The sequence below is a fragment of the Callithrix jacchus genome, chromosome 6 (genome assembly GCF_049354715.1).
Source record: "Callithrix jacchus isolate 240 chromosome 6, calJac240_pri, whole genome shotgun sequence".
Classification (NCBI taxonomy): domain Eukaryota; kingdom Metazoa; phylum Chordata; class Mammalia; order Primates; family Cebidae; genus Callithrix; species Callithrix jacchus.
The window spans coordinates 60,260,110-60,282,865 of NC_133507.1; the positions used below are offsets into that span (position 1 = coordinate 60,260,110).

Below are 22,756 nucleotides of genomic sequence, written 5' to 3' on the forward strand. Positions count from 1 at the left end.
AGACTTCAACTTAAATGTTTAATGGTCACATATTCCTAAATTAAGGGATAACAGAGTCCTAATCTAGAAGGAAATTTAGTCCTAATCTGGATTGAAAAATATATACTGAATTCAGGAAATTTTTAGTGTTTAAAGATTATGCAGATGTAGGCTTACTGAAAATCAAATTCCATCAGCATGTAATATTGTGCAATGATACTCTCATGATGAAAGATTTTAATTATAGGTAATTCTCACAGAGGGACTGGCATTTGCCATTTTTCCTCAGAGACTTATTATGTACCTAATCCTGGTTGACATTGTTTAATATAGTGTGTCCCCAGAGTCTTTCAGGAGAAGATTAAATTGGGCTGTAGACATTTTGGATACAAAGCATTCTTTCAGCACACAGAGATTGTTGAACTGCACATTGGGGGTTTGTGTAATTAACATTACTCTCTGATGATGATTGATAAGTGTTAATTTTAAACAGTGTCTTTTGTTGTTTCACAAATAATTCCACTAGTGGTTTTCTCATGGCTTGACTTTACTGAAGTGGAACTTTTTTGGTATTTCCCAGTTGGTTTCAGAGCACCAGCTGAGTAAATGATTGCCAATGTATGTTAACTGAAAAAAAGGTTTCCATGTTTTTTTTTTTTTTTTCCCAAAAAGAAGTTTAGAAAACTTGTTAACATTAGTAGGTGGAGACATTTTACTTGATTTGACTGTTGAATAGCTTTTAAAATAGTGTTTACTACGTGGCTGGAATATATGTGAAAGTGCCTCTGTGATACTGCTAAATGTAAAAGCAGATATTGCACAATATTGGCCTTGTAAAAACATGCATTAAAAAAGTCTGGAAGCAAAAACACAGGAGTGCCAATAGTCAGTATAGTTGGATAGCGGAATCATTAGATGGTTCTATTTATTTCCAATTTTATGTTATAATGAGTGCTTTCTCTATAAGGGACATTTTTTATTCTTTAGAAAATATGTTCCCCATAATGCACAAACCAAATAAACAAAATTCAAGCCAAACATCACCTCAGCAACCCTAAAATTACTCCAAATACAAATAGACTTCTGACTCAGTCTCAGCAGCACGAGGCACTTGCTTGAGTGATTTCGTGCAAGATAAGAGGACACTCCTTGTCCTTGCTCCAGGGAAGGCTGAAGTGCTGATCAGCTTGTGCAGGGTATGATTTAAGGAGGACCTGGGTTTGGGGGTCATATGTATATTGTCATTCAATTACAACATTGATTTCCCATTCCTGACTATAATGTCTTCATGACTCTGCTGACATCAATGGGATTATGACATGAAAAAACAGAAATAGGGAGATAATCTTTAATATCAAAAGACAGAGACACACTGACCTAGGACAACTTACCTGTCACTTTTCCATCCAACCCTAGATGCTTCTGTGCCTACCCCTTTATGCCATTGTCATAATGAATTGTAAGGCTTCAAATACTTGGTCTTGCCCTCTAGATGTTATGTTCCTTGAGGACAAAGCCTCTACCTGGTCTGTAGCTGTATGCTTATTGCTGGTGGCACTTCTTGGTTCATGGCAGCACTCAGTAAATGTTGAGTGAAAGACAACTCTCCAATATCCATTTTTGCTCTTTCCCCAGTCCTCTGGTTTTTACCCTTTGGTCCTTAGATACGAGTGCAGTGTTGTGAAATTGCTTCTTTTTGGTTTCCCATGTAGCACTTTTCAGGCACCTCCCTGTGCCACCTGTTGTCTTACTGGCCACTTCCATTCTATTGCTCCCCTGGTGTCATCCCCCACCATGACGATCACAGTTTCAGCCAGTGCAGTGTTAGAGGAGGTCCTGCTCTCTAGCCCATTGCCTGCAAATGTTCATTGGTGGTAAATGTTCTCAATATGCCAGCGCTTATCAGATAAAGGGCTTGAGACATGATTTCCAGGAAGGAGTAGAAGCAGGTGGTGCTTAAGGGAAGAGCACCAGGGAGGAGTCAGGAAGGCCCATATATGATGGATGAGATATGCAAAAGTTTATAGGCCCTAAACAATGCTTTGGCTGAGAATTACTCCAATTAAGCAAAGGGAGATTACCTATTCAAAAGGGCAGCATCAGGTTTTGAGTGAGTACAAATTTAAAGTTCCCTATAAAATTGGGACAGAGATACAGTTTCTACTGAGCCAAGGAACATTAATAACATATAATCTACAAACAAATATCTCAATATCATTTCATGGTACAGCTGAAACTCATAATCTAGCATTTTTTTTATTATTGCAGTTAAACCAAATGAAACGAGTGGTAATTTGATACTCAATAAGTAGTACTTGGCTATTTGCTGTGTAGTGATGAAAAACATAGATTTTGGAGTCTAGGAGGCCTGGTTGGGTGACTTGTTTTAAATGCTTGATTTGATTTCTTTGTGTCTTATTTGCAAACTGGGGGAGACACATCTAACCAACAAGATTAGGAAGCTTGAGGGAGATAAATTAAGGGAACTATTTACCTGATGTATGCAGTGTGGCACATATTCTCAATAAATGAGAGGCGATTTTCACTGCAATTGCAGTTGTTCGGAAGAAACGCAATGTGGAACAGCTGACAGAGGAAGGGCTTGGAAGTGAATGGGCCAGGGTCCATCTTCTATTACTGTTTCCTGCAGAAGTCACGGAGCTCCTGCAAGTCTCATTTGCTCCAGCTGAAAACAAGTTTGCAGGCTTCTTGTGAAAAACAATACACTGTAGTACTTGAAAAATGTAAAACATTGGCCCGGCATGGTGGCTCACGCCTGTAATCCAAGCACTTTGGAGGCCAAGGCGGGCGGATCACCTGAGGTTGGGAGTTCAAGACCAGCCCGACCAACATGGTGAAATCCCTTCTTTATTAAAAGAAAAATGTAAAGCATTAATAGTTGCAAAATTTACATTAGACTAAATTTAAATTTGTCGTAGGTTAATAGTGACTGACTTATTTCTCAGTAATAGAAATGATAGGAATAAAGAAAAGTTAATGAGATGTGAAAATGAGTAAGGAAAAAGTGCCTAGGTCATCCTACTGAAGATGTTGTAAAAATAATGAAAACACCACTTTTAGCTTATGAAAGTTATGTAATGATTAATCATTTTATACTTTGTCTTAATATGTGATATATCTTATAATGCATCTTAATACAAAACTTAGATTCAAAAGTTTTACTCAGAGAGGAATTTTAAAATAAAACCAGAATCTTGATGGGGATCAGAATAAAGATTAAATTATTGTTGAAAAAGGAGCTTTTATTAATTATTCGGGAGGCTAAGTGAACTGATAGTTTAAGATATTATGGGAATGTTTAAGTTACAATGTGTAGATAGTTTTGCAAACTTTGTAAGATACTGTTTACATATTCACCTAGGCATTCATCCATTTATGCAGTCATGTGGTCATCTATTCAGTTAGCAAACATTTATTGGGCAACTATTTTATGCCAGGACCTGGGACACAATAATGAGCAAATCAGACACAGTCATTGACCTTTGGGAGTTAAAATCTTGTAGGGAAGACAGACACTAGTCAAATAACAATTGATGGGATTATACATTGGATTTATTTATTAAAGTTTCAATAAATACTAGGCAACACTTTGTAGTGTTGTTTTATTTTCTGAATATTCTTAAAACTAGTAAGCTGCCATTCACAGGAATAGTCTAAATGATTTTTTTCACTTTTTTTTTTCCCCCAAAATTCAACTCTCCTTTCCCTGAGTTCAGTGTTAATGAGGTTTGTCTGTGTGGAAGCGAAAGAACTTCCTGTCTGTGAGGTTTAGCAAACATGGATGGTTTATCAGTGTAAGTAAGGAATTAATGAAGAGTAAGATAAATACCAACCTGTCTTGAAAAAGTCTAGGCAGTGTTATATGTGGGATTGGAGGTCTTGTGGCCCAGCAGCCCACTGAAATCCTGTGAAAGGCCCATGATTGACCAAGTACATTCTATTTATGCTGCAATGCTCAATGTCATTTTAGCCTATATGATTAACAGGCTACTGCTTTCCATTACTCTAAATGTCTGGGAATAGTGGGATATGATTTTGACTGATATTCTTCTATTTTCACAGATGATCAACCATTCTTAATAACTGTAAGACAACATATAATTTTTGGAATTTCTCTTAATCCTGAAGTGAAGAGCAATGATGCTATGGTCCCCATATCAGGGATACAGAATGGTTTAGATGTTGAATTTGATGACTCTGAGCAATACATCTATTGGGTTGAAAATCCAGTAAGTGTTGAATAACATTCAAAGTATATAATTTATTCATGAAGAGCTGGCCTGCACTGATGTTTTCTTATAAGCAAATTTTCGTTATGTGGGTAAAAGGGAAACGATGTGGAAATTAATTTATCATTAAATTTTTTGATTCAATGAGGGGTATAAACGTGTGCTTGGCCTGGAGCAAAGATCATAAAACTTTTAAGCTTTAGAATAAGAAACAAATTTAAGCTATTGTGTATTATTTACTCATTCAGCAAGTATTTTCTAGAAGTGCCTACAATTTGCCATGCACTGCATTACTTGCTTCTTACCACAGAATACGTGCCAAGAAGCAGCACTCACAAAGCTTGCCCCTAGAGGAGTCCTAAGCTAGTAGAAAATATTAGGTGAAGATAAAAATGATCAAAACTCAAGAAAAAAGTAGTAGTTCCCTAAGGGAATTCAGTGAAAGCATCTGATGTGTTGCTGGGGCCTTCCTTGGAGTCTTTGCCTCTAGGGTAAACGTGAACACTCCCCCAGTTCTCTTCCTCAAGGGACATTTTCTTCAGCCTTCAGGGAAAAAACCTGGAAGAATGCAGAAAGGGCAAGGAAAATATAAACAGGGAAGAAAAGAAAGATCTTTATCACCCGTATGCAAAATATACTCCTGGCCTTCTGATCCACATCTGTGACTTGGGTGTTTCTTATGACTCTTACGCCTGTGGTAGTTAAGAACTATCTCTGTAGCCAGTACTGGAGAGAGCCTGAATGGTAAGCCTTGTGTACTCCTGTGACACACTGAAAAATCGTTTGAAGCCTACCCAATGGTGCTAAACCTTTGTTTGCCTTTCCTCTGAGGATGAGGAGTGTTCAAGAAACACAGCAGCTGGCAGTAGCCACAGTGAAGAAAGTGTTCTAATGCAGGAGCCGTGGCCTTGAAATTGCTCACCCCCCTTGTCTTTCTTTCCAGGGTGAAATTCACAGAGTGAAGACAGATGGCACCAACAGGACAGTTTTTGCTTCTCTATCTATGGTGGGGTCTTCTATGAACCTGGCCTTAGATTGGATTTCAAGAAATCTTTATTCTACCAATCCTAGAACTCAGTCAATTGAGGTAACAATTCGATAATACTATTTACACAAGCATTGGATTTAGATTCATGTAAACTTTATTCTCAGGAATAGATCTCATATGGAATTTGGAATCATTTTTAAGCAAGAAGAAAAAGGGAAAAAATATTAGTGTTAACTATCAAAGTCTCTGAAGCAAAGGAGGAAAACCACCTTAAAAAAATTCTCTCTTTCTCTCTTTTTTTTTTTTTTTGGAGACAAAGTCTAATTCTGTCACCCAGACTGAAGTGCAGCGGCATCATCTTGGCTCACTGCAACCTCCAGCTCCTGGGTTAAGTGATTTTCCTGCCTCAGCCACCTGAGTAGCTGGGATCACAGGCATGTGCCACCATGCCCAGCTAATTTTTTTGTGTGTGTTTTTAGTAGAGACAGGGTTTCACCATGTTGGCCAGGCTGGTCTTGAACTCCTGACCTCAAGTGATCTACCTCCTTTGGCTTCCCAAAGTGTTGGGATTTTAGGCGTAAGCCACCACACCCAGCTGGCAAAAATAAATTATCTGAGCTTTCTACTGCTCTATTTTGTTTCCTCCTAATTATCAATACTACCTTTTCTCTATAAAAGTATTATAGGTAATTTACAAAATAATATATAAAGAGATAAATAAAAGTTACATAAGGAATTCAGTATAAAGGGAAGATTACGGTAAGCAGGGATTTTTTTTATTTTTTATTTTTTTACTATTTTTCCTCATCTAATCTTCAATGCTATTTTAGTTCTCAACCAAATTTACAGTTTGCCTCTGTTCTTAGATGGAAGTCTTTCTATGGCTCCAGTACAATTTTTCTAACAGTGAAACATAAAGTAGAACCTTGAGTCTAATTCCTTTGATACTCTCTTCTTCATGATAAGTGTTCTTTTTACTCTCGTTCCCAGAAGAAATTCTAGATGAGGTGCAGGTATGAAATCACATGAAGGAAGTCAGAGGTAACTTGACTAGCGTTGGTTTGCTCCACTCTGAGAGAAAAGTAAAACATGGAAGGGATTATTAATTCATAATAATTTTGAAAGTGAAAGTTTCCAAAGCAAGGAGAAGGTTTTGAAAGGGGATAGTTAGTACTGACAATCCACTGCTTTAGGTGGATACCAGCTGGCAAGCCAGTTTTTCTTTGGAGCATTCAGAAAGATAGATACTACAGGTGAGGAAGGTGTAAGCAGCCTGGTGGCTAATTTAGAGCACCTATCTAGACTAAAAAACACTCTCTGTAGACTAAAAAGATAGCCTATGTAGAGTTTGGTACCATCTGAGATTTCACGCATCCACTGATCATCTTGGAATGTATTCCCCATGGATGAGTGGGGATGACTGTTTTCATTTCTGCCAAATGAAGAAGTAGGGAAAAGGTGTTCCAGGCAGAGAAAAGAGCTCTCACTGGAACAGTGCTTGAGTTTACAAATATTTCACTAACATCTAATTTAATCCTCACAACATTCCTGAGGGCAGGCAGGTCTGGTAGCCATTCATGATAAGATGGATATTTGCAATATGCACAAATATCTCACACCAGGTAGAATCGTCAGATGTTAACATGAAGGGCCCCTTGGAGGCTCCTCTGGTTCAAGCTCTTTGTTTTTTTTACATAAGAAACCAAGGCCCACAGAAGTTAAGAAATTGTCTTAAATGGTCAACTTCGCTGCTCTAATTCGGGGCAGTATTCTCTCTTTGCACTTTTATAAACTACAACTCCAGCCATCCAGACTGGTTTAGCCCTCTGACAGTGGCAGAAAATAGTTTTCATGATTTTAATTAAAAATATTATCCTCCCATTAAATATAAGCAGCATCTGCTGCCTAAGATCCTTACTACCAAATTGACATCTCTCTGGAGTCCACCCAGTGCAAAGCTGTCTTAATCCCAAATGGCAATTAATATGCTCTTATTCTATCTCTTGGTATCTTGCTTGGTAAATGGAGCTTTTCTCTTTTAAACTGACAGTTTTCCAAAAAACAGGGACATGTCTTTCCCATGTGTGTTAGGTATAATGCAATAGCAGCCAGTTGGAGAAGAACTGATTATGCATGTGTGTATGGATTGGAAAGGCCACTTTAACCACATGAACCAAACTTTGTAATTATGGCCCAATGCAGTGTGGCACAGAGGAAAGATATTTTGATTTGGAGTCCAAAGACCTGGCTTTGAGTCTGGCTTGCTTGCTCATTTTATTCATTCATTTAACGAGCGCTAGTAAATGCTTTATATGAATCAGTTGTTGGTCCTAGATATTCAAAGATGAATAAAACATTTTTTTCTGTCTATAAGTAGCTCACATATCTGTGAGATAGATACATAAACAAACACCTGTGCTCCAGTGTGGTAAGAACAGTGAATATAAAGTGCTAGTGATTGGAAGCAAAGGTAAAAGTGAGGGGAGAGAGCATGCAGACTTCCCATTCATGGGTACTTGTGAATTGAGTCTTGAAAGATGACTGATATGTCCTCCCTTATCCAAGGCTTTCACTTTCTGAGGTTTCAGTTACCTGCAGTGGCCTGAGAATAGGTGAATACAGCATAATAAGATATTTAAAAGGAGAGAAAGAGAGAGAGAGACAGAGAGAGAGAGAGAGAGAGAGAGAGAGAGAGAGAGAGAGAGAGAGAGAGAGAGAGACCACATTCACATAACTCTTACTACAGGATATTGTTATAATTGTTCTATTTTCTGATTATTGTTAATCTCTTTCTGTGTCTAATTTATAAATTAAACTTTATCATAGGTGTGTATGTATAGGAAAAAACATAGCACATATAGAATTCAGTACTAGCCAAGGTTTCAGGCATCCAATGATGATCTTGGAATGTGTCCCCCATGGATAAGAGGGGACGACTGATTTTATTTTTGCCAAATGAAGATGAAGGGAAGAGATGTCCCAGGCAGGAAAAAAACAGCTGAATAAAGACCCTGAAACATGGAAATGCATTTTGTAACTGGGGACAGCACAGCATTTCTCCACTCATGAGCTGTTTGACCTTGGACAAATTACTTAACTTCTCTGAGCCTCTGTTTTCTTATCTGTACAATGGAGTTCATGGCTGAATAAGTAAAAGTACTTTATAACACTGAGGTATCCTGTAAAAACAGAGCACTGTTTCCTTCAAATGATTAATATTTTCAGAAGATCCATAAAAGACCTATGAAAATAATGATCCAAGGGCAAATTGCCCTTTTAATGGTTTTATTGGTGTTTCCCGCTAAAACCATTAAATTATTTGCAATTTAAATGATAATTCATTTTCCAAGAATTATTTTAAATTGTAAATTTATATTATAAATAATTCTTTCAGGTGATAGTTGGATTAATTAAGAAAATAGGAATCGTGTTCACTTGCTGTTTACCTGTATAATGTTCCTTTCACGTTTAACTCCAACTTGAAAATAAAAGAGAAACATTGAAGAAATTATTATCCACTAGGGGTAGCTGTGTGCCCATCCACTAAAAGAAATTTTATAGCTGAATTGTGAAGCCTACAGAGTGGCAGTGTGAGAGAGAGCTCTAACTATTGCAGAAAACAGGGGAAAAAACTTCCAACCAAAGAGATCCCTAGTCTTAGGAAAAGGAGAGAGATTATAGAAGAAAGAGGCATGTCAGTGAAAGATACCAGACAAAAGAGAGAAAAATGTAGAGAAAAGAATGAGGGAGAGAAAAGTGTGTGTGTGTGTGTGCGTGCGTGCATGCATGCATATTTAAGAGACAGAGAAACGCAAATGATCTATTTGTATTGAAAAGCAATTTTATAGAAAAAGTTTACTGCAAAAATCAACGGGCATTTTCTAATTTCTTACTCCTTGTCTCTTAGACTGTCTTAGGAACATATTAAAATAGCTTCGTTGCCGTAAGAAACTTCCTTCTAGTCCAATAAACCATATTTCTGTGTGCTGTATCAGGGTCCTGTCAACATTGTGATTATTTCCCCTTTGCTGATGTTCCTGGTAAAAAACACAAAACAACTGCGATTGTAACAGTAAGAATAACAAACAGATAGCATTGGGAAAGCCACTAAACCTTTCTAGCCCTCTTTTTCTTCATCTGTATTGAGAAAAATAATGGGATCTATCTCACAGAATTATTTGTGAGGATCAAATACAATAATGCTTGCTCTAATACTTCATACGGAGTAACTGACCAGTAAATGGACCAGTTAAACAATAGGAGAAGTTTACTGAACACAGTTGTGCTGGGTGCTGTGCTAAGTGTTTTACCTGTACTATCTCTTAGTCCTGAGGACTCTATGCAGAAGGTAATACTTTCATCCACAATTGACTGATAGACTAAGTTCAGAGAGTTGAATTTATTTGCCTCAGGTTGTACAGTCAGGACCAGGACCTGGCAGGACAGAGATTTCAGCTCATGTGTTTCAGCTTAGACTGTTGATCTGGGACAGAATTCACTGTACCTCTGAGTAAATTTGGACTATTTTGATAACTGTGTTGGCAGTGACTGGCCACCGAGTGCCATGGCCTGGTCACTGTGGTGCAGGAAAGCTGTGGGGTTCTCATTTGTCTTACAGAGATTTCTCTTAGCTTTTTCTGAAGTATTTTCATAGTTTCTTTAGGCAGTGGCTTTGATGTTTTCCCAACTGAATCTTCCTTTTATCCATAAAAATGTTCTGTCCTTAAATTTTAGGTGGGTTAGAAGTAGGAACTTGGGAGGTGGTTTTCCTTCTCTTACTCTTCTTTTTTTTCTTTTAAAAAGATGGGGTTTCACCATGATGGCCAGGCTGGTCTTGAACTCCTGACCTCCGGTGATCCACCCACCTCAGCCTCCCAAAGTGTTAGGATTACAGGCGTGAGCCACTTTCGCCCAGCCTTCCTTCTCTTACTCTCATTTTCTATTGAGCTAATTTCCTCATTTCCCTGAAGTGCAATAAAGATGATCTGAATCTCATCCAAACCCTCTCTTATCTATCCCTAGTCATGCTTTGGGATTTGTTTTGTATATAAGTTCTCCTTCATCTCAGTTTTCTTCAGTTCTAATAAGTGATTTTATGCTATAGGTTTTGACACTCCATGGAGTTATCAGATACAGAAAAACACTGATTACCAATGATGGGACAGCTCTTGGAGTTGGCTTTCCGATCGGAATAACTGTTGATCCTGTTCGTGGGTGAGTATTTGTAAATGGCACATGTCTTCCATGTGGCATTGCTCTTGTCAGTGTCAGGGCCTGACAAAATGGAAGATTTCAAATTTAGGACATCTTCTGATTTCAGATGTCAACATTTAAAAAATAAGAGATCTCAGTGAGAAAGAGAAATAGCTCTGACCTATATTTAATGTGCAAGATGTTGTTTGTATTTTGTTCTATGGTCTTTGAATGAACAATACTGGATTTAAAATGAATTCCAAACAAGAATTTTAGAGATTTTAAAATAGGATTATAAGAATTGACAATATATTCTGACTTTGAAAGGACACAGAAAGCTCTAAGGGGCTATGTAACATTTGCAATAGACCTTGAAGGATGGGAAGCCTTCTAGTAGGTGGAGAATGGGTTGCAACCAGGCAGTGGTTCTTGAGGCCAAGGGAGCAATGAAGGCACAGAAGTATGGTGACACTTAGCATTATTGTGGAGAGAGCTGGAACCAGAGGCTTAGAGTAGGGAGGTGTTGACCACATGGGAGATACAGCAGGTAAGGACATTTGGGGACAAATCGTGGAGGGCCTTTAATGTCATGCTAAGGAGTTGAACTTTATTCTTTTGAGTACTAAGGAGCAAGCAGGGATTTTTTTTTTTTAATTTCAACTTTTATTTTAGATATAGGGGGTATATGTGCAGGTTTGTTACATGGGTATATTGTACAGAGATAGTGACTATAGTACCTAATAGTTAGTTTTTCAACCCCCGCCCTCTTCCCTTCCTCCCTACTGTAATAGTCCCGAGTATCTGTTCTTCTCATGTTTATGTCCATGTGTGCTCAGTGTTTAGCTCCCACTTATAAGTGAGAACATGTGGCATTGGTTTTCTCTTCCCAGCAACGAATTCTGAGGAAGAGAATGATAGAACCAAATTTTCACAGTTGGTCAGGATTGGAGTGGAGAGGCCAGGGCCAGGGAGACCAGTTAGGAGAAAATGGTCTTAATGGATAGTAGTCCTCTGGTCTGTTTGATTAGCTATTTTATTTTGTTGATGTATAGTATATTATGAACCAGAATAACCAAGTATAAAATATGGGCATTGATTTTTTAAGAGATTGTGACATCATTCCAAGTGGATTTTGACTTAATGTTTGAAAGTTATCAGATTCTTAGACCTAGAAGGGCATCGAAGAAGTAATTTGTATTAGCTCTCTGTTGCAAATAAGGATGACATGAAAACCAAACCCAATTCTTAAAGGGCACAAGAGGCAAACATTCTGTTCTGTGCCTGCTGACTTGTACTAGTTTTCAGTTAATCTTTTTAGCAGAGCCATCTTCAGTTTAAAATTCTACTTTTGAAACTCAGGCTCACTTATTATTCATTTTTCTTTTATTAGACATTTCTGTATTGTGCACCTTTGTTAGGTGGTATATTGGTTAAGATAGGCTAACTATTGAAGCAAATAAACTCCAAAATGTGTAATGACTGAAAGAAAATATAAATTTATTTGTCTGTCATGTGGGCAGTGGGGTTTGGGCAGAAGATGGGAAGAAGCTCTACTCTACATAGTCATTCAGGGACTCAGGCTGATGGAGGCTCTGCCATCTTCAGTAGGAAGCTTCCCAGGTCATTCTGAGTATCAACATCTTTTGAGCAATAAAGGAAAGAACATTCAGAATTTTGCTGCGAGGTTTTCATGAGCCAGGGCTGCAAGTAATGCACACCACTTCTGCTCACAGTCCTTAAGCTAGAATTGGGTCACATGACCACAGCTAACTGCATGGAAAAACATGCAGTCCACCTACTTACCCAGAAAGAAGAGGAAGACATTGATTTTGGCCAGTGGAAGCAGTCTCTCTGTTGGGGCCACAGTCAGTTTAGAGGGTGGATACAAAGATTAAAGAGTAATTTGCAACCTTTGCAACCTTAAGGATTTATGGCTTAGTAAGGAGGATAAGGCCTGTATATAAATAACAATAACCCAGGTTCACATAGGATTAAGAGCCATAAAAGAGGCTAAAAAAATTGGGGCCGGGCGCGGTGGCTCACGCGTGTAATCCCAGCACTTTGGGAGGCCGGGGCGGGTGGATCATGAGGTCAAGAGATCAAGACCATCCTGGTCAACATGGTGAAACCCCGTCTCTACTAAAAATACAAAAAATTAGCTGGGCATGGTGGTGCGTGCCTGTAATCCCATCTACTCAGGAGGCCGAGGCAGGAGAATTGCCTGAACCCAGGAGGCGGAGGTTGCGGTGAGCCGAGATCATGCCATTGCACTCCAGCCTGGGTAACAAGAGCGAAATTCCGTCTCAAAAAAAAAAAAAAAAAAGAAAAAATTGGAATAATAGTGCTATAAAGAGGCGACCTTTCAGCTTGGTGCAAGAGATGTCATTTGGACTGGATCTTAAAGCATACCTAGATTTCACTAGGCAGAGCTAGCTTTTATGATATATAATGTGATCTGAAGGATGGAAGGTCAAGAGCAAAGGGACAGAAAAGTGAGGCTTTGTTCAAGTGACTAAGAGCAACCCAGTTTGGATGGGAGACTTAGGAGAGCTTAAAATTTTGTCAGAGGACATAGGAGGAGAAACAAGACAGAGACTTGAGCATCTAATGTCTTGGATTGTCAGTGAAGAGGTAAGTCTTGAAAAAGTTGTCAATGTTATTGAATCAGTTGTTGCAGAAAAGCATCTCTGTGGATGATCACTAATAAAGAGCTGAGGCAATTACAGAGCCTCTGGTGATATTCGAGAGAGGACATTCAATAGAGATAGTAGAAGTTAAAAGAATGAAAGGAGGATGAGGACATTTGAATACTCTTTTAAGAGTTTTGCATTGGAAAGTTAGAGAAAGATAAATTTGTAGGTCAAAATATATCAGGAGAATGTCTTTCAGAATAGAGAAACCTGAGTGTATTTTTTAGCAGCAGATGAAAGATCAATGATGAAGAAATAATTGAAAGTGAAAGTTATGGGGAAGGAATTAGAAATTTATCAAGAATAAGAATGACTTGAAAGAGTCAATATGGGGAACATGATATGAAGTCTGCTAGGGATGAGAATCCTCAGTTTAGATTAGGAAACTTAAATTTTTAGTGAACTCAGAATTCACGAAAGTTTTGTGCTATGTCCAGGAAACTCTTGGTAGCCTGAAATGGGAGAGGAGAAAGAACAAAATGGCTGAAATCCGGGGTTGGGGAGTAGCTTAGGCACAATGGAAGCCCAAAAGAATAAATGAGAATATTGTTGAAATGGTTACATATGATGTCCAGGTGTAGAGGGGCTGACTGGAGGTTTGGGAGCTCAGGCAGGGTTTAAGGGCAAAGAACAAGTTTAACAGGAAAAATTAAAGCAAGGAAGAGTTGAGAGAGTTTGGTCAAAGCAGAGCATTTTGGAGTTTGAGAAATTAGAGACAGAGAAGTTTAGAGTTGAAGATGGAATTCAAGGGATGGGTATATTGATTTGGTGGTGGAAGAGGCAAGTAAATAAAGACTATTTAAATGGGGTTTGAGGACTTTTCAGAAAAGAATGTAGGAAGATTGTCTATTAAATATATAGAAGGAAGTACGACCCAAAGGAACTAAAAGTTGGATTCAAGTCTAGAAGTTACATCTTCAGTGGAAATGGAAAGCAGCCCTTTATATATTTGCATAAATTTTCATGTATCATGGATTTGGCAATGCTGTGTGGTGATTATGGTTCACGTGTACATGGTCGCTATGAAATAGAAAGAAAAAAGAAGTCTTCCTTACTTCCTAACAGCATGATAATGAGATTCCAATCTCTCAGAAAAGTGTTACTCATTATTTCTCCTATTTTCTCCATTTAGTTTTCAAAACTGCATTTTTTGTCACAGAAATCAGGTCAGGTAATTAACTCTTGTGGTAGATGGTAAGTCTTGTGGTAGATGGTAATTCAGAGAAGAGCTGAATGAGGCCTGGTAAGTGATCATGGAGTGTACTTGCCAACTTTTTATATTAGCTTTGCCCTTCACTATGTACTGAAGATGGAGGGACTATTGATAAAGACTTCTTCCTTGTTGTAAGCTTCCCACACATCTGACAATGCTAAAGGTTCAGCTGCCAGTGGGAAATCCTGGCCTCTTATTCCAGATACCATTTTAAATGGCCACTACTCCAATTATAGCTAGGAAATATACCAACATTGGTAGAACACTGGTTAAGTACGCATCCACATTGTATGCAACAAGATATTGATGTTTCAGCCTTTGCCCATTGGATCGTGAGCATCATGAGAACAAGAAATACACATTGTCATTTAAATATTTAAATTGTATATGCCACTGTTACATACTGGTGTTTTTCATGGTTGTAGGAAGCTATACTGGTCAGACCAAGGAACTGACAGTGGGATTCCTGCCAAAATTGCCAGTGCTAACATGGATGGCACATCTATAAAAACGATCTTCACTGGGAACCTTGAGCACCTGGAGTGTGTCACCCTTGACATTGGGGAGCAGAAACTCTACTGGGCAGTTACTGGAAGAGGAGTGGTATGAGCACCCTTTCAGTCTTTTGGTCTTTATGCTGAGCTGCTGTAGCTGATGCTGAGTGTTCCGAGCTGTCAGGCAGTGGTTGTTGAAGAGTCTTACTTGGTAACTTGTACCCGTGTTCATTGACCTTTCTCCCCATAACTTCTCTACCTTGCACACACCTCACCCTAGCTGAAGTCCAGTTCTTTATAGTATGTGCATAGTCCCTTATAGGATAATGTTGATTAATTTTTCCACCAACCTTTATTTTTCTTCAGGATAAGTTAATTCCACTTGTCATTTCTTGCTTGTCCTTTCAGAGCCATTTCTTTCATATTTTAGTGATTTCAGTATTTTCCTTTGAAAGTACTCTGGGTTCTCCAATTATAGAGACTAAAAGAATATATATATAGCTATATATATATAGAATATGTGTCTATAATATAAATGGTATATAATATATATCTATTCTATATATGGCATATAGAATAGATATATTTATAGAATATAGAATATAATATAGAATATAGACGATATATCTATAATATATATAGAACATACAATTTGTATTTCTGTATAGGATATAGGTATATTCTATGTATCTACCTATGTGTGTATGTATGTATATATCTATTTATCTATCTAGCAAGCTTCCGAGCTCACCATCCCCTCATAGCTACACATTATTCTCTAATATTCTAATGTGATTAATGTACATGTGAAACTTTATTTAGTGGTAATTTTAAGCTCCAAGATTGTGTTCATTACATTCTACAATAAGAAGCAGAAACTATAAAGTCTCATTCACTCATTGAAATAGTATTCGCTGCTGTGCTTATGCAGATGAGCTGCGGCTAGGCACATAGATGGCGCTCAATAATAATTATTGATTAATTAAGCATTGCTTTGGGTGTTGAATTGAATATACACTAGTCTCCTTGTTGCTTTTTAATAGTAGTTATTTCAGATCCTTGAGATTGATGCTTTTGATAATATTGTGCAATAGGTTTGGCTTTCAGTTCCTTATTTGTTCAACAAATATTAACTTCACTCCTAATATGGACTATAATGGTGGTAAGCTTTGGAGATTAAAAAAAGTGGTGATGTGTGTGAAAACACTTTGCAGAGTTGGTGCCAGTGTGCAATGATGAGGGAGCTCTTGTTACATGGTATGGTTTCACTAAACAAATCTGACAGGACACGGCTTCAAAATCTGTGAGCTTGTCAGTGGTGTGACTCTCCAACCTTTCTCCTAGTCTAGTTCCCTTATTTCTTCTTGGCTCTCCTGGTTAAATTATCACCAAATCCTGCAATCCATCCTCAGCCTTTCACTCATGCCCAGATCTTTTCTGCCACCTCCACCATTCTGAGCAACCTCTCTCTGGCCTGGACTAGGCATCGCCTTGAGTGGTGAAGCCTGTTTTCATGTTGGAGATATGTTTTCTTCATCAGCAAGTTGGATCATGGTTCAGCTTGGAGCCTTGCCCTGAGGAGTAGCTCCCAACATGTCTGTGAGCTTGCTCAGCTAATCTGGTCCTGGTCTCCACTGATTTTGCAGCTCTTTTCCAAGCTCGTCATCCTTGTGTTCTAAGTTCTAGAACTTCTGTCAGTTTCTAGGGCATAACCTATCTTGTAACTGCTGAGCTCCCTTGTCAGGTGTGGCAGCAAAGCCACACTTTATGTCTCTCACCAATACCTAGCCCATATTTCGGCACAGAATGGGCACTTGAGGCAGGTGTTTGGCGTGAAATTAAACCAGCTACAACTGCATTTCATTTTTCTTCCAGAAGCAGACTACTTGTCATTTCCCTTTAGGGACTTTATTCTTGTGGTTCTTTTCCAGTTTACCAAAGCCATTTTGATTAAAGCTTGTTATCTGTTCCAATATAATGGCACCATCTTTGGCCCCGTCCTGTCTTGCTGTCCTCTGTGGTTGTTTGGGGGCATATTTCCAACCTCTATTACAGAAATTGTCAGTGAAGGTGTTAAACCCAGGGTCAGTCCGCTCCTGTGCATTGGCCCGCGCTTAGATGTTTGAGTATATCCTTGACCAGAATATCACATGCAGGGACTAGTGGTTTAGCTACCTTTTCTTTACTGTGCCATCTGAAAAGGTTGACTGACTCATGTGAGCTCTGTCTTCATTATCAGTGAAATGGGCACAATGACATTTTCCTGAGCTGCTCCTTGGTATAGTTATGCTTGCCAAATCAGAGAATGGATGTGAAAATCTCTGTAAGGGATCGAAGGCTGTATAAACGTGAGACATTAAAATTAGGAGAATATTAGTGTTTAAGTGTTCAAAATTTTCACTACAAATCCATGACACTGATGAAAATTCCAATTGTTTAGATTGAAAGAGGAAACGTGGATGGAACAGGTCGAATGATCCTGATACACGAGCTTTCCCACCCCTGGGGAATTGCAGTCTACGGTTCTTTCCTTTACTATTCTGATGAACAGTATGAGGCCATTGAAAGAGTTGACAAGGCCACTGGGGCCAACAAAATAGTCTTGAGAAATAATGTTCCAAATCTGAGGGGTCTTCGAGTTTATCACAGACGCAGTAAGTATTTGTCACTGAAATACATTCATGGATGTATAATGCATATTCACACATAGCTTACATCTGTAAGCACACACCCGCACATAGTTCCATGTACATACACATGCATATGAATTGAAGTTACCCAAAATATTTAAAAAGTGATAATGAAGTCTTAAGCATGGTTAAGTGCCAAGGGCTAATTTGGCATCTGAAAGGCCAGATGACTTCAGAGTAAGTTTATTTTGTTTCTCTTCCCATTACTTTCAGTTCCTTACTTTGCTTTTGCTTCATAGCACTCCCTGACATATTATCTATTTGTCTATTGTTTGTGTTACTCATTAGAATATAACCTCTGTATGGGCAGGCATTTTGTCTATCTTGTTTACTGCTCAATATTCAGTGATTAGAATAGTCCCTGACTCATAGAAGGTGCTCAGGAAATATTAGTTGGATGCCTGCTGGGAAAGTGTTAACGGGATGGAATTTTTAATCTAAAAGGAATACTTCTGGATATTTCCTATTTCAACATTTTTTTTTTCAAAGATAATCTAACTTCTGATTTACCCCTTTTAATCAGCATTATGATACAGGTATTATTTTTTGGTGTATTTTATAGCTTTAGTCTCCAACCAAAGATGATCAAACAATTTGTTTCCTATCCTATAACCTAAATTTGTCAGTAGGTATTTTTTTTTTACTGCAAGTGAAAGAAACACATGCAATAGAAATTAATTTTTTATTCCTATGAAGAATATTCTTTTTAAAAAGTTTTATTTTTCCATAGATTATTGGGGTACAGGTGGTGTTTCATTACATGAGTAAGTTCTTCAGTGGTGATTTGTGAGATTTAGTGCACCTATCACCCGAGCAGTATACACTGCACCCTATTTGTAGTCTTTTATCCCATGCCCCCCACCCACCCTTCCCACAAGTCCCCAAAGTCCATTGCGTAATTCTTAGGCCTTTGTGTCCTCATAGCCTAGCTCCCACATATCAGTGAGAACATACAATGTTTGGTTTTCCATTCCTGAGTTACTTCACTTTGAACAGTAGCCTCCAATCTCATCCAGGTCACTGCAAATGCCATTAATTCAAGGAATGGTCTTTAAATCTTCTTATTTCCCATATTAAAAAAAACAAATAATCACATTATTGATCAGGTAATGGAACATATTAAGTTCCAGTTCATAGGAAAATTATGAACAGATTTATATACTGACCTCCCTAATCCTCACATGATTTATTGAAGAATACAATTGAAGCCCCATTCTGTAACTATTATACAATAGTTGGGATACTGCTTTCATACCTTTAGGTGTTATTGTATAACCTCTAGTCTCTCCAACATTGTTTTTCGTTTGTTAACTCAGCTACTATATGTTGGTTATTAATTTTTAGAATAAATTATTTGGTGACTCAAAGAAATTTGAGATGGGCTGGCAAGTAGCTAGGATCGAAAGTTACAAAAGAATTTTGTTTTCATTTAGATGCCGCTGAATCCTCAAATGGCTGTAGCAACAACATGAATGCCTGTCAGCAGATTTGCCTGCCTGTACCAGGAGGATTGTTTTCCTGCGCCTGTGCCACTGGGTTTAAACTCAATCCTGATAATCGGTCCTGCTCTCCATATAACTCTTTCATTGTTGTTTCAATGCTGTCTGCAATCAGAGGTTTCAGCTTGGAATTGTCAGATCATTCAGAAACCATGGTACCAGTGGCAGGCCAAGGTATGCCAATTCCAATATAAGTCAGATTTGACTTCCTCTGGGAGTGCCGTGAAAGCATTTCTTCAGTTCAGATTCAGTGCATAATGAAGCTTGCCTTTCCATTTAAATCAACTGTCACCACCTAAAGTGTTTTTCAAACTTCAGGGTGTATCAGAATCATCTGGAGGGCTCATGCCCGCACAACTCCAGGCCCCATCACCAGATTTTTCCAATTTTGTAGTCTGGGGTAGGGCCAGAGCATCTGCACTTCTAATAGGCTCCCAGGGCATGCTGATAGTGCTGATGGATCACACTGAGAACCCCAGGCCTAGAGCAATATACAACGTGACATGGGTTTGCGAGAAGTACTATAGAGTTGGTGTTCCAAAGAACTGTGCCCTGTTTCTATTAATGGAGATTCATGGTAGAAAGTATACTACTATTTAATATGGTAATGAAATAGTCCACAAATATGATTTATTAATATACATTTGGTGAATTGAAGCAAAAGAGTTCACAGTGTTAGTCTCACCTTACTAATCGAATTTTGCAGCACTTTCTTCTTACGTACTGAAATGTATAAAATGATCACTTGCTTCCTAGATGAACCAAGGTTTTTAGGTGTACCTTAGCACAAGAGGAACTAAGAGTTTTCTAGCATCAGTAGGAGAATGTCACAGTGTAAAGATAGATTCAGAGAGCAGAAAGGAAGGAGAAAAGGATGAAGTGAATGAAGGGGTGGAAGAGATGGTCAGAAAAGACAGAAATGCACCTAGCAGAAGGAGTCAGAGCTTCCAGGGCCACATGTCCTCCTGCCTGATGGTCATGTTCACATGGACTCATGACTCATCTTTGTTTTTCCATATCTAAAAAGTTATGGATCTAAGTTATCATCTTGTAAAAATATTACAAATTCAATAGTTTTTTTTGCCCAGCTTTTCATTAAAAAAATTTCAAACACAGAAATATTGAAAGATATAGCAAATATCCTCAGACTCCTTACCAAGATTTAACAGTTGTTAACATTTCATCACATTGGAGCTCTCAATCTGTGTGTGTGTGTGTGTGTGTGTGTACATGCAAATATATTCACATTCATTGTTTATGAACCTTTTGAAAATAAATTTTAATACCATGCCACTTTACCCCTATACATGCTAGCACACAGTTTCAAAGGGCATTTTTTTTACTGAGATGGAGTGTCACTCTTGTTACACAGGCTGGAGTGCAATGGCGCGATCTTGGCTCACCGCAACCTCCGCCTCCTGGGTTCAGGCAATTCTCCTGCCTCAGCCTCCTGAGTAGCTGGGATTACAGGCACGTGCCACTGTGCCCAGCTAATTTTTTTTTGTATTTTTAGTAGAGACGGGGTTTCACCATGTTGACCAGGATGGTCTCGATCTCTTGACCTCGTGATTCACCCGCCTCGGCCTCCCAAAGTGCTGGGATTACAGGCGTGAGCCACCGCGCCTGGCCTCAAAGGGCATTATTAAATATTCATAATCATATTTCTCCAGCTGGCCTCACAACATTTTACATATAGCTCTTTGTTCCATCCAAGATCTAATCAAGATTCATGCATTGCACTGGGAATATCTCATTTGTTTCTTCTAATTTGGAGTACTTGCCTCCAGTTTTTTGCCATGACATTGATGTTTTGAGAGGCAGACCTGTTGTCTTTGAGAATCCCACACTGAGGATTTGTCTAAATATTTAGCTTGTCTTTCATTTTCATCCTGCAGTTCTTGTGAAATGGAAGTTAGGTCTAATTGCTTGATTAGATCAAGGTTAAATACTTTTAGCAAGAATATAGGTTATGCTGTGTACTTGTTACAAAATCTTATTAGGAAGAACATAGTGTCAGTTTGTCCTGTTCTTAGTGATGCTTGAGTTTGATTACTTGGTTAAGGTGGTCCCTGCTATATCACTGCTTTTCAAAAGTTTATTTTTTTCCTTCTTAATTGGTGTGAAATCTATGCAGTCTCTCTTACGCCCTGTGAACATCTTGCCTCCCAAGCACCTTTTACTCATCGGTTTTGGCAGCCATTGATGATCCTTGTCTGAAATAATTATTTAATTGAGGATTGCAAAATGGTGATTTTCTTATTGTAGCATTTCCTTTACATTCGTTAGGTAATAGTCTTCTATAAACGAAAGCTCTTTGTTTCTCCCCAGTTTATTTAAAAAAAGGTATTATCACTGTGGGTCAAATTTTTATCTTTTCAAATTCAGTATGTTATAATCAATTACTGTAATTCTTCTTTTGATGTCCTAGTTGATCCATTTTGGCCAGGCAGAGCCTCTTCAAGTGACCACTTCTGTGGCGTACTTCTGTGTACACCTTGTTTCTTGGTACAATAAGATGTTTCATGTTCACCTCATACCTTCCCTGGCTAACCCTATAGTCAGTATTTCTCCTGGGATCCACAGCTCCATGTTGTGGGCAAGAGTATTTAGAAATCAAGATGTGGGCTGTAGGTCTGCCCACTGCAACTGGGAAAAAAGGATTTCATTTCCTAATGGGGAGATGCTCAGAGCAGTGGTGGGAATGGGGGTTTGAGAGGAAGGGCAGACATTTAAAAGTTCTAGTTTCAGTGGCGGCATTGTTTAATGATCTTTTCTCAACTGTTCCAGGACGAAATGCCCTGCATGTGGATGTTGATATGTCCTCTGGTTTTATTTATTGGTGTGATTTTAGTAGCTCAGTGATATCTGATAATGCAATCCGTAGAATTAAACCAGATGGATCTTCTTTGATGAACATTGTCACACAGGGAATAGGGGAAAATGGAGTCCGGGGTATTGCAGTGGATTGGGTAGCAGGTATGTAAGCTGTATGGTGATTTTAATCTGTTTACATCTCTGTCGTCTTCTTTTGTGCTAGAAAAAGTTTAGTCTAACTACATGTGCTACAGATTTGTTTCTAGACAAGTATTAAGATCATTTAAGATATGTTGAATCTAGGTTAAGCTATGTATCTATTTTTTTTTTTTTGAGACGGAGTTTTGCCCTTGTTACCCAGGTTGGAGCGCAATGGCGTGATCTCGGCTCACCGTTATCTCTACCTCCTGGGTTCAGGCAATTCTCCTGCCTCAGCCTCCTGAGTAGCTGGGATTACAGGCACGCGCCACCATGCCCAGCTAATTTTTTGTGTTTTTAGTAGAGACGGGGTTTCACCATGTTGACCGGGCTGGTCTTGATCTCTTGACCTCGTGATCGACCCGCCTCGGCCTCCCAAAGTGCTGGGATTACAGATTACAGGCGTGAGCCACCACACCCGGCTGCTGTGTATCTATTTGATAAATGATATGGTGTTTCAGTTTACAGATTCATAACAAATTCTTATCATTTTCTTCTATTAACATAATCTGAAGACAAAAATGTCTAAAATATTAAATTATGTGTATTTTTTTCACTTTGATTTGTACCTAGTTTCTGCATTAGAAATTTTCTAAATTTTCAAGAGAAAGGGATAAAATATATAAACTATGGAACAGGATTCATTTTCTTTAAAGTTGAGAATTTTAGTTGCCAAATTCTTAATTACTTCCTTTTGTTCATATATAAAAATTATTTAATTATGAGATATTTTATTACCAATTTTATT

The 22,756-nt window shown here is 38.4% G+C and overlaps 1 protein-coding gene across 4 annotated transcripts in view; it reads left to right on the forward strand.

The window, feature by feature from the left end:
• The window catches only part of LRP2 (LDL receptor related protein 2), a 216,321-nt gene that overhangs the window by 114,692 nt on the left and 78,873 nt on the right, over positions 1-22,756 (forward strand). For all 4 annotated transcript variants that reach the window (XM_035304603.3, XM_008998756.5, XM_078327446.1 and 1 more), the window contains exons 32-38: positions 4,063-4,229; positions 5,173-5,316; positions 10,322-10,431; positions 14,739-14,916; positions 17,248-17,461; positions 18,931-19,170; positions 21,784-21,972. In XM_035304603.3, coding sequence (XP_035160494.3) covers positions 4,063-4,229; positions 5,173-5,316; positions 10,322-10,431; positions 14,739-14,916; positions 17,248-17,461; positions 18,931-19,170; positions 21,784-21,972 — 1,242 coding nt within the window. The remainder of the gene's footprint in view (positions 1-4,062; positions 4,230-5,172; positions 5,317-10,321; positions 10,432-14,738; positions 14,917-17,247; positions 17,462-18,930; positions 19,171-21,783; positions 21,973-22,756) is intronic.